The sequence below is a fragment of the Periplaneta americana genome, chromosome 17 (genome assembly GCF_040183065.1).
Source record: "Periplaneta americana isolate PAMFEO1 chromosome 17, P.americana_PAMFEO1_priV1, whole genome shotgun sequence".
Classification (NCBI taxonomy): Eukaryota; Metazoa; Arthropoda; class Insecta; order Blattodea; family Blattidae; genus Periplaneta; species Periplaneta americana.
Genome location: NC_091133.1, coordinates 19,198,632 through 19,212,032, shown reverse-complemented (window position 1 = coordinate 19,212,032; position 13,401 = coordinate 19,198,632). Strand labels below are relative to the sequence as shown.

The window sequence follows — 13,401 nt, the reverse complement described above, 5'->3', positions numbered from 1 at the left end:
GTTTTGCTACAACTTTTAAAAGTTCTTGTGCTGAACAATATTTGGAATTCGTTAAATTTATTTTGTACATCTCTATTATAGGCGAGAAGGGGGCACATTTGAACAGATTGAATTTCCCACCTCAACACATCATTTTCACTAAGTTATCGATAATGAAACAGAAGACAGCCCTTCTTATGTACTGGCTACCATTTTCCTTCCATTTAATTTTTTGGTGTAAACTCAGTGGATGAACTTGTGTTGAAGTGCTTAGAAAGTCCCCCCCCCCCCCAATTTCGTAAGGATATTCTGACAACATGAACGTTTCAGAGGTGAGTTTCATAATGTAATATTAGAGTCTAATGAATTCACTTTTCGAAGATTATTGTAGAACGCAAATATTTACTTCTTGTTCCTTTAATGAATGATCGTACTTGGTAGAGTTATGTCGGGTACATTTGAACAGTGTTTAAAACTGCCCCACAACATTAATTTAACAATATTGTGTAACAAGTTTTAAAAGTTTTATAAAACGAATTTATTGATGATGATATATTTGCTTTTACGGCATAAAACTGTTGGAACATACATAAAGAAAAGCACGAGCCTGAATTATCCAAAGAAACTGTTCAGAAAGCAGCAAGGTCTGCCAGTGAAGAAAACTCTCATTAAGAACTAGAGCTTTAAAGTATGACACATCTCACACATCATTATTTTACGAAATGAAGAAGTTTAAGAATGACGTGACATAGGTGCAATACACGAGCTAACAGATGTTCACTGAGGAGCAAGAGCCCAGCAGAGTAGGTGACTTCTCTGGTCTTATCTTGATGATGGAACCTGTATGTAGTTCCGAAAAGTTGGAAATGTAAAGTTCCAGGACACGGTGGATTACCCAAAAGCTTAATTCTAATCACAGTCACCGTGAAGTCTAAAACCTCATATATCAGTCCTTCCTGTCAGCCAGGTGAAGCCTGATGATGCAATATCTTTCATGCTGTACATTCTTCTTATAACAAATCAATGTTATTTATGAAATTAAAAGTGATGAGAGGTCGAGAGCATCACACAAGAAGAAGTTGAGCAATATTCGTGGAGGTTGGGAAAGTGATCAAAAGTAACATGAATAATGAACTCCTGTAAAAATGATATGTATGTGTGCGACATTTAAATTATCCGTACATTTTATAATTATATCAATACACTATATTTACTCCTAAGTATTATAATAATCCTTTCACACTAAGCCAAAACGATTACTAGCATATTATTGATACATTTTCTGAATGACACTGTCTCATCCTAAGCCACAACAGAATGGAGAGGTGCAGTGTTTGTTTTACGCACCCTAAACTGATAAAAGTAACAATACCCTAACTCTGAGTCACAATGTTGCAAAGCGTATAATTAATAATTTATTGAACTACACTGAAAGTCAGAACAAGTTGTTTATTTCAAATATATAGCTTTTCAAATCTCATTCTTGCTCATCTTGGGTCTGTATCATTCTCAACGCTTCATTTTAAATTTCAGTGAAATATTATTCGTTAAAGTTTTTTTACCTCCTACTTTCTCATTACTGCATGTGGTGTATACAGAAAGTATCATAATGCTGAAAAAATCGAGTTTGAGAAAATTTTCCAAGGCACCTCGAATAATAAAGTCACAAACAATTCGTTTGTATATTTTTTTAATATAAAATAGCAATTAATTAATTTTCTGTGAAAGTATGAGAATGTATGTATATGTATTTTTGTAGTATAATTTTATTTCTTCTTGTGCCGAAATACATCAGTCAATAACACTACTTCAAATTGAAAGAGCGCAGCTTTGGTTTCAGGTGGAAGAAAGGAATCTTTTCTTTTATCGTAACTTATAGAATTACACCTTTGCTTCAATTATATTTCTAAAAATAAAAACCAATTTATTGTCTGGGATGTAAAGTAGCCACAATGTAATGTTGCTCTCATCCTGCCTAGCTGTATCAAAGTTATGAAAACAGAGGAGTTCAAACACCTTGTTACCCAAGTACCTTAAAAACTTACAGACAGGATGCCTTATTTTTTCTCATTGTGTCTATAAATAATTATAACTCTACAAAGTGAACGACTTACGTATTAAATTACCTTTTCATAAATAGAAATTTTATGCAGCATTTCTAATAACTGTGATTTCGATTCATCTGCAAGTTTCTGTTGGTGATTCCCTAATACACATTTTAAGGCATCCTGGCAACCATGACCTGGCCAATGAGGTAAATGCTTCAGCAAACACTGTGCTTGTACACATACATCCTCTATATGTTGACAAAACCACCACGGACTGGTGTTTCCTGAAAACATGCATCAATTTACACAGTCACATATGATTAAAGAGAATTACAACAAATTTAAACCAACAGTATTTCTACAAGTATGCACGCATTTATAAACTTAAAAACTATTGCACAATAATTACCCAATTCTTAATCACAATGTGCTCAGTATTGTAAGAAATTAGCTACCGGTACAGTCTGTACTCCAAAAATACTGATGTATTTATTTAAAACATATTTTTCTCAACTTTGTTAAGCCATTAGTCATAGAGTGTACTTTGTAAAATATTGATGTATAACCCTCAAAATATTATTTAATCTCAAATAATGAAAATATGTAATTGTAAATATTCATGTATTATGCACATTTATATAAATTTGTTTGTTGATAGCATGTAGCATTACAAGTGCAATGGGGCATGCTGTAAATGGAAAACAGAGCACGAGAGAGAGATGGAAGAAGGAAAAGGAGACGGAAGGGAGAGAAAGAAAGAAAAAAAACAAACAAACAAAGAGAACGAAAGAAAGAAAGAAAGAACAAAACAAATAAAGAGCACACAAAGTGCACATCTTAAGCACAATTATTGGCATAACAGGCAAGAGACCTTTGAAATCCAGCTATCACGGAATATAGGATATGGAAAGAACCAGTTTCAGAACATTTCGTCTAATCTTTTCCGTCCAATCTATGGATTTCGTCTATTCACTTTCTCATGCAATCTATTTTGTTCCATCCTATTTGTCTCCTACAGTTTCGTTCAGTAAAAATTCAAGACATTTCGTCTAAAGCAACAAGTAACTTGTGATCATTAACAGTATTCAGTTGACACAACAAAAACATTCTGCTTACAAAATAAATGACAAATATAACAAATTTATGAACATACAGTAATTTGAGTGACTTCTTATTCCAAAATGGCGGAAATTATAATGAGTGGCAGGAGAAAACCAATGTTTCATCTAAAAAATTTTTGTTTTCATTTTCATTCTTTTAACAAAGCTAAAACTAGACAGTACTGCTAATGCGAGCAAATATAAACATTTATGAATATACAGTAATTTGAGTGACTTGTGATTCCAAAATGGCGAAAATTATGGGTGACAGGAGAAAACCAATATTTCACCTACAACATTTTTGTTTTCATTTTCATTTTCACTCTTTTAACAATGTTAAAACTAGAAAGTATTGACAATGCGAGCTACATGACAGTTGTAATGCTAGATGCATTACTGGTGCCAGTTTAAACAACATCATAGTGTACAAGAATGGTGAGGACAATCACCAACATACATCTGGTGTGGATGGGGAGGTTAGAAAAGTGAAAAGAGAAGGAGATAAGAAACTACGGTAGTAGACTTTATCTGTGTGCTCAGCCGACATGAGAGTAGTGGAGGAGTTGCCTCACTACAATAATATCAGTTTAAGGGGACATACTTAGTGTAGCATAATTCATTTTGAAAGACAAGTTGAATACGATTTGGATTTAGCACTACTTTTCACAAAATATAAAAATATAAAAATCCATTAAACAACACTTTCAAATATCATATTTATTTATTCATATCTCTTTTCACATCCATGATTATTGTCTTACTTATAACTTGCCTTGATTCAAATGTTTGGAAAATTAATACCTGACTTAGGAAAAGTGTAGCCTGGCATTCCTCCAATCGTTTTATTTTTACAGTACTTTGTTTTGATTTTGATTTTTTTTTATATTTATATTTTAACACTATTGTATGTACATTATTATAATAATTTTTAGTTTTTTTTGTACCATATTTTTAGTTGCAGTTGTATTACTGTACATCTAAGCTAGGAAACACTATTTGTTTGGGCATTTGCTCTGTTGCGATATGCATTTGCTCTGTTGTGGCATACAAATAAATAAATATACAACAATTAAATAAATACAACAGAAGCAGGAAATATACGTTTTTAGAAGCACAATATAGGTACAAGTGTTTCTTATTCGAGGGAAGAACTGATGTTTTCTAAAAATGCGGTAGTGTGGGTGGAGTGCTATTCTATAATGTGCAGAGCCTTTCTTCTCTGTTTCCCAATGTTCTTCTCTCTCACACACCAACGGTCGAAGAACACACACATAAAGTGTCAGGTCTAGGACAAGTTCAGCAAGTGAAGTATTACTTACGTTACACGAGAGGAACAGTTAGCAGAGACAAGTCAACAGATGACAGAACACTGTGAGAGCTCGAACTTTCACAAGTTTGATTGGCACTGAGATAACAGAAGAAATAGCAAGTCACATTAAATCATAATCATAAGTGATTTCTTTCTTATGATTCTGGTATGCAGGACGAGGATCGTCTTCTTGTTTTCACCACATGGAAAACCAAAGATTAGGAGTCAGCAATATTATGTTCTCCGATGACACTTTTAAGACTGCTCCCTCACAATGCCTCTGGTGTATGACCTAACTCCCGAAAAAACTGAGACTACATATCAGTCAATATCCAGCATGTCGTCAACACTGCAAGACAAGCAGGCATCTTGTGAATCCACACAGTGCTATAATGGACTTCGAGCTGGCGTACATGAATGTCGCATGGGAGATATTTCTTAATGCAACTACAAAAGGTCGCCTATTTAATTTTTTTCTGGCAATTTGGCGACATAAGGCGGCTTTAAGTCTGTGACAGTAGTACAACATTTTAGGAAGCCCTGTATATGAAGAAGCATCAATGCTGTTTGGTCTTCCATTCATTCCAATGGACGATGTACTTGAGATTTTTTTATTACAATGCAGAAACAGTTTCCGATTACCTGAAAGGAATGATAGAGCATGTTGAAGGAGTATACATCAGAGGGAGTCCAGCTCGAAGGCGAAGAAGGATAGAAAACAGTCGCGTTCATGGGATGTCCATGATTTAATCATCAACAAGACTCAGAGAACCAACAATTTTGATGAAGGTTGGCACAAGTTGTGGCGCACCATCCATCACTATAGAAATTCACTGACTTCTTGAAGGAGAAACAGAGGCAAAATGAACAGGATATCAAGCACCTTCTTGGAGGTCAAAGGAACATCAGAGCTCTGGTGAATAATCGATACCTATGCAACCAAGAGTGCATTTCCTCCTCAGTACAGCAATATCTCCAATACAACTCAAAATAGGATCAAAACATACCTGTGGTCAATTTCATATTGTTTGAAGGTTAACCCAGAGGACTAAATTACACCGAATTCATTCAGTACTTTCAGCACGGTACTTCATTCTTTATAATTAAATGTTTATAAAACCACCTTAGAAAATAAAGCATCTTCTGCGGACTTCTGGAAAAAGAACTAAGAAAAAGAAAAGTGCTTTATGTAGAAGGTGGCATTGTTGGGGCAGAAACATGGACATTACGACGAACTGAAGAAAAGAGACTAAAAGGATTTTAAATGTGGATATGGAGAAGAATGGAGCATGTGAAATGGACAGACAGAATAAGAAATGTAGCTGTGTTGGTAAAAGTGGGTGAAGAAAGAATGATTCTGAAACTAATCAGGAAGAGGAAAAGAAATTGTTTGGGTCACTGTCTGAGAAGAAACTGCATACTGAAGGATGCATTGGAAGGAATGGTGAACGAAAGAAATTCGAGGCAGAAGAAGATATCAGATGATAGACGACATTAAGATACATGGATCATATGCGGAGACTAAAAGGAAGGCAGAAAATAGGAAAGATTGAAGCAGCTCGGTTTGCAGTGGAAGATCTGCCATTGGGCGAAAAACTATGAATGAATGAAACCCACCTTGTAGGAATCTATACAAAGCAAAACAGATTGTTCACAATTAGTCTTGAGTTTTCACTGCTGAATGGATACAGTTTCGATTGAACGAAATTATAACTTTGACAAATTGATATTGGACGAAATGTCCTAAAGGACTAATGAGCATTGGACGAAATGTACCACTGGATGAGCTTTTTTTGTAGGACAAGGTTATAACTGAAAAAAAAAAACACACACACACACGCACAAACCTCCCTTAAGCATGTATATATACACATATAAATGCTTTGTTCTGTGCCCGGATGCTGTGAGATTGATTTCTTCAATTCAGTTATAACCAGGGAAAGGATTTATATGTAAATACATATTTACTTATAAAGCTAATATAATTTATATTTTGCATTATCTTTATGTTTCACAATGTGTAGGGCTGAAAAATCCTACTTTTATTTTCCATATTTTTCCATATTTTAGAGTTTAGTACATATTTTCGTTAATTTCCATATATTTTCCATATTTCATATAAAACAGTCCATATTATATTAGGTTTAACAATAAAACAAAACAAAATTCCATTAACTTTTAAAAATACATTTCAACAATAGAGATTTAAACACATGTTCAGTAATCCCTTTAACATCAGAGTTATTTGAAAATTAGCAGTCCTATCAACAATGGGAAAGTAAGTTACAAAACTGTATTAATTTAATTTAAAATTTTTAACAGACTTCAGTTGTGCAGCTCAACAGTTAAATGCCAGTCAGAGTACACATAGGTTCAGTTTTGTAAATCATACTATAAAGACGGTAAATATGCCAAAAGTACGTCATTCAGTCAATTTAAAATCAAAACTAACAAGTTACATTTCAGAATTTAAAGAAGATGGTTTATCAACTGACAATAAAATATTATTTTGTAATTTGTGTCAGTGTGCAGTATCATCTACACAAAAGTTCCTGGTGCAACAACACATTACAACTAGTAAACATCAGGCCAACAAACAACTAAATTCCAAGCAGAGACAATTGTTTTTAACACAACCAACAACATCGAATGTAAGATCTGAGTTTAACATCGACCTGTGCCGTTCTCTCATCTCTGCTGATATTCCTCTCTACAAACTAAAGAATAAGGTCTTCAGGGAATTCCTTGAAAAATATACTCAACATACAATCCCGGATGAGTCAACACTTAGGAAGACGTATGCTCCATCCATCTACGATGAGACAATACAGAAGATAAGAGATGAAATTAAAGATAGTTCAATTTGGGTTTCCATTGATGAGACTCCCGACAAAGAAGGTAGACTTGTTGGTAATGTAGTTATCGGTTTGTTAAGTGAACAATATTCTGAACGAATTCTTTTACATTGTGATGTTCTAGAAAAGTGCAATAACAAAACTATAGTTAAACTGTTCAACGAAGCTATGGGTATCCTGTGGCCAAAGGGTATTATGTACGATAATGTGTTATTCTTTATTAGCGATGCTGCCCCTTATATGGTCAAAGCTGGACAAGCATTATCTGTTGTATATCCTAAATTGACTCATTTTACTTGTGTGGCGCATGCATTTCATCGTGTGGCAGAAGTGGTCAGAGACAATTTCCCTAAAGTAGATTTGTTGATTTCATCAGTGAAAAAAGTATTTCTCAAAGCTCCCAGTAGAGTTAACGTGTTGAAAGAAATGTACCCTGAAATTCCATTGCCACCAAAGCCAATTTTAACTAGATGGGGTACATGGCTAGAAGCAGTTGAATATTATGCCGAACATATAGACTCTATTAACAATGTTCTCCTTGCATTGGACTCTGAAGATGCAGTCTCAATTGATACTGCGAAAACAGTTACCTGTGACATAAGTGTGAAGAATGACTTAGCTCACATTCAGCATACATTTTCATGCATCATAAAAACGCTCAAAAGTCTCCAAAATAGGCACCTTTCACTATCTGAAAGTTTTGAAATTATAAATAGTACTGTGGAACAACTGAATCGTGGTAGAGGTAAAGTTGCAGATGCAGTAAGAGCTAAGGTGGACACTGTACTTTCAAAAAACCCTGGATATGAAGAACTACAAAAGGTTGTTGCTGTGATGAGTGGTGAATCAACAGTGAAGATTAACTTGGACTTATCCCCAGCAGACATTGTGAAATTGAATTATGTACCAGTTACTTCTTGTGACGTCGAACGCTCTTTTAGTCGGTATAAATCTATCCTCAGAGACAATAGAAGAAGATTCACTTTTCAGCACTTGAAAGAAATGTTTGTAACCTATTGTTATGGTAACAGACAATAAAAATTGTGTTTTGTTGAAACTACATTGGAAGATAAGGTACGTCCATTATATTTTTTGTTTAGTTTGATTAAAATGTACCAATATTTAACGTACATAGTCATTTTTTTATAATTTTAAGTCCATATTTAATTCCATATTTTGGTAAAAATCCATATTTAATTCCATATTTTGGTAAAAATAACTACATATATATTTACATATTTCATATATTTTTAGTCCATATAAATCCGTTCCCTGGTTATAACTAAAATGAGAACATACATACGTGCATATAAAATAGACAACATTTAAAGCTGAAGTAATTTTTGTGGCATACACACTGAAAGAAGTACAAGTGTGTCTGTATTTTTTTACATTGATTTTATTCATCAATCATCTGTGCAACCACTGAACAATGCAGTTTCCCCAGTGGTTACAAAAGATATGGACTCAAGGTATGCGGTTCATTCTCAACTGAAGATGATAGACATTTAGATGTAAACGAATCCTAGTAAGAATTCCAACAGGTGAGGAAGTAAAGTCTTGGTCCCATGTAGTAGATTTACTATATCTAAATAACTGCCTTGTTCATAAAGAAAGATGAGAAATAGGAAAACTTACATTCAGGCATGCCATTACTCCATTCTCATGTCTTAGTAACAGATGTCTCTGTTACCAAAACAACGAGTGTGGAGATCTCTGATAGAGAACAGTGGAAATATGTGATAAAAAGTTTCACTGTCCTTCACCTTTTAAGTGTAGTCATAGCCATCGAAGTTTATGTAAGTGGTTCACAAATTGAAACAGGGTATTAATTACGCCAAGAACAGAGTCAGTAACCTAATTTTCAACTGCTCGACTTGGAAACCAATCAACCAACCACAGGCCTATATCTAAAAAATAATGTAGAATCTAAATTTTTTGGCATCTTCCTTTGCAAGGAAGCATTTTCGCGTACCTTTCAAATTTCTCCTCCCATTTTCCCTCTCTTTTAATTCAATTCAATGATTTAAACATTATTTCATTAGATTTTGTCAACAATTGGTTTTGTAATACTTCTATCAATTATTACAATAAATTTTCAAACAATACTAGAAAATGTTCTTACAACTGGAAAATATTTACAGTATTTACGATCATTATATCTAGAAGTCATAACAACTATGAAATATTGAAAAGTACACAATACATTTTCTTGTCATAGCTTTCGTCACTCCTTCACAGGCGGTACTCTAAACCTGAGAATACTGAGTTTATTGGAAAATCCAATTCAGTTCATAACTAACAAAACTGTAAAACTGGAATCATCTACCCATTCTTTTATGAAAACCGTGTCAACAGTTGTTACGTATTTATCAGAATGTTTGCAAATAAAATACATTTAAACTTACTCACCTTCTGTTATCAGATTTGAGGCTTGTTCAAACATGGCGATATCATGAAGTGTTTGTAATTTTGGATCATTCAGTAATTCTCTTTCAGGGAGAGCCCATAAAATCCTAGTGCACTGTTTCCAATCTTGTTTCTTCATAAGTTTATCCAGAATACACCAAAACTCTTTTATATTGGGTTTTGAATTCAGTGCAGTTACAATTAAGTTGTTCTGATAAAGTGGTTTCAATGCATTCACCCATTCTGATCTAAACAGCTGTTCCAGACATTTAATTCTTCCATCAATTATATTTTGTGAGAGAGTTTCGTTTACTGGAGAAGCATGGAGGGATTTTTCTTGGTGTATTCTCTGAACTAACAATGATAACAGCCAACAGTGACTTTCTAAGAACTTTACAATAGGATCTTGAACCACCCTATGTTTCCAAACATCATCAACTAGATGGCAGTTAGAAATAGGGACATTATTTTTGCTGTCATTAGTTCCATCATTCTCATCACTGTTAGCATCATGATCGACATCACGATCAAACTGCACTATAAGGCCAAACTCATTAATGGATTTCTCTATTCTTACAATGCTTCCTGAAAATAAATAGTACAATAATTACAAAAAACTGTTACCTATAACAACACTTTGTACTCATTTTCAATTTCCATTCATTATTCTACTAAGAATGTCCTAACTCAACTCGATGTTCTATATGCAGTGAAAATTTATTGTACTTTTTAACGCAATTCATATTTAATCATAGATATGCAGTAATGAATAAATACAATATCTAATTGATAAAGTAATACAGTCTAAGTTACAGCGATATCCTGCTATGACAGAGTAACTATTTTATGTGATCCTACACAGACATATGGTAACTAATAATTATAAAATGAGTGTAATTAAAGAAAATCTCTCACTAGTGTAGAAATACACTCATAAAAAGTAAATTTTTTTTAGTAGGTTATTTTACAACACTTTATCAACATCTTTGGTTATTTAGCATCTGAATGAGATGAAGGTGATAAAGCCGGTGAAATTAGTCCGGGGTCCAGCACTGAAAGTTACCCAGCACATAAAAAGTAAAACAGAAAAAAATAATGAAGTGATTATTTTAAGTCATTAAATAATAATGAAGATACAGGAAACAGTAGGCCCTATAAGTAATAAAGGCCTATACATGAAATACATATATACAGAATGTTTCAGTGTCCACCTTACAAACCATAGACTAGAGCCAATAGATGGAATCATAACAGCCACTTTGAGATTAGGAACACACACTCAAAAATCTCTAGGTCGCAAATTATAACACAAAACAGTTCATTATAACTATCAGGAAGCAAAGAAAATCCTCTCACATGCATACAAATTGGAACATATATGAACAGAAAAACGTTACTACCCTAATAATTTTCCCAATACCGGCAGGATTTCACTAGTGACAGAGTAATGTCTATTTCTCTATACTAGTATTGTATATTCTACAGTCAATTGTCAGTGGAATATTTTGGGTTTTAGAAGAGTTATTAGGTATCGATTGTTGGTAATTTCTCTGTTTGCTAAGACATATCAATATGTAAGCATACTTTACAAGAGGGTTTGTCCAGCTGCTTGGTATTTTGATGACAACTGTTATAGTAACACTTATAACTGGAGTCCGAATTTATATGTACTGAAAGTTACTCGGTATGGTTTATAAACTTAAGAGTCACGCCCCCACCCCTTTTAGATGCCATTCTTATATTCAGTATTTCCCTTTGGTACTGTACAGTCTTTAATCCTTTAATACAAATAAGTGTGTGGTTTACAAGATGCACTGCCTAGTCTTTGTGACTAAGTCCTCCATTGTTACATTTCGGAGTCTTGCAAATCAGGTTTAAAAGCCTCCTAACTAACACTGCATCCACTCAGCTACACCAGACGTCATTCTTAACTTTTAGTACATATAAATCCAAGCTCTATAACTATGAATTGAGGCCTTTTTTCGATTTCGGTTACTACACTCAAATTGCTTTTATGACCCCTCTTTACCATTCCTAGAAGTTTGTAGCTTGATCATTGAAACATTCTGTAAACATACTAATACGAAACATAAGCATCTTCAGAATCATAAACAACAGTGTTACTAAAATATTTTAGGATACCAAATGTGTCTTTAATCTTTGTCATCACTGTCAAAATTAAGTATCAATAATTTTTATTAGACTAAACAACAATGAACAAAACTGACACTTACCTGCTATATCTAACTGGCAACCTGTGATAATATTAGAAAACATGGCAAGTTTAGACTGTAAGTGACCACTTGTGCTTTCATGTAAGAAGTCCAATAATTGAATAAGCCGCTCTCTACTGTAAAAACTGCATATTTGGTCATCATCTTCTTCCAAAGCGAAATGGAGGGGTGATCTCGCATCTAATGAAGATAAAAAAATTACATACTTTTTCATCAGTATTATTCATATTATAATATGGGCTCTGAAATTTAAGCAATCTACGACCAAGAGTGAACATTTCACTTTGCAGTAGCAATACTTTTAAACATTAATACTTCTTTATGTATAGCCATTTCGTGTCATTTTTCTGCTTGTGTAAACAAATAAAAGTGATCAGATAAGACTCTGAGTGACTACTTTATGTATTTGATCAATGGCATAAACTTCGATTGTACAAGATCCGTGCTGCAAGCAGGTCTGCAAAAGGTTTACTAAAATGTTTCTCACAGTTTCCTGTAAGAGTTGCCAAGATTGTTTCTTGCAGGCACATTTTGTTATTTCCGTCCACAACCTTCCATCAATAAATCAGCAATAAGTTGACTATCTATGTAAGTAAGGAAGTATTTTAAGTTAATTGTATTTTTCCAAGGGAGAAAGGGATAATATTCTCGTCATCCTTTGTGAACAATTTGAAAATAGATGTTACAATTCCAAAGACATTCATATATTTTCAGAACAATTGTCCAGTGCAGCAAGCATGTTAGTGAACTGTTAAGTATTCATTAAATAATATATTATTATTATTATTATTATTATTATTATTATTATTATTATTATTATTATTATTATGCTATAAAAATATCACATGGGATTTTATACTTTAATAGTAATCACATTCAGAAAAAATGTTCGGTTTCCAACAGTGGGGATAAGACAATAACTATCTCCAACATTTCGAAACTACTTGCAGGTTCTATCATCACGACAGTAAGTCTTGAAGGGTCATGTGCTCTATTTGGTCCTCTACAACCAAACAACTTGCTGGAATTTATCTATCTTCTCATGGCAGAACCTGTAAGCAGTTCCAAAACGTCGGACATACTGAGTCTCAACACACAATTGGAGACATAAAATTCATTTGAATAAAATAGCACTTTGTCTTCACCATCATGAAGATATTTCAAAAGTAACTGTTCACATTCTAATAAGAACTACCATGAGACTATTATAACTGTATTATATTTAACACAGGAGTCGTCATCTCAGTGCACTGTTTGCTCTCTAGCTCAGTTCTGTCCCTTAGACGCCAACTGTGCAGCAAGAGTTGAGAGGAAGGAATCAGGTAACGGCAATGGCATGCTTTCATTTGTTCAATCTCTAATAATTATAATCAAAATAAATACTTAAAAACATGAATTATACGAATATTTATTTTAAGAATAACTGTATAATAAATAAATAAATAATTTTCAGTTTAATATAGCAAA

General features: G+C 33.5%; 1 protein-coding gene across 3 annotated transcripts in view; it reads right to left on the bottom strand.

Annotated features, from left to right (window-relative positions):
* Positions 1-13,401, bottom strand: part of Sptz (zinc finger FYVE-type containing 26 spastizin) — a 129,602-nt gene that overhangs the window by 38,699 nt on the left and 77,502 nt on the right. For all 3 annotated transcript variants that reach the window (XM_069815805.1, XM_069815807.1, XM_069815806.1), the window contains exons 19-21: positions 11,935-12,114; positions 9,704-10,285; positions 2,106-2,311 (exon numbers count right to left, since the gene is read on the bottom strand). In XM_069815805.1, the coding sequence (XP_069671906.1) occupies positions 2,106-2,311; positions 9,704-10,285; positions 11,935-12,114 (968 nt within the window). The remainder of the gene's footprint in view (positions 1-2,105; positions 2,312-9,703; positions 10,286-11,934; positions 12,115-13,401) is intronic.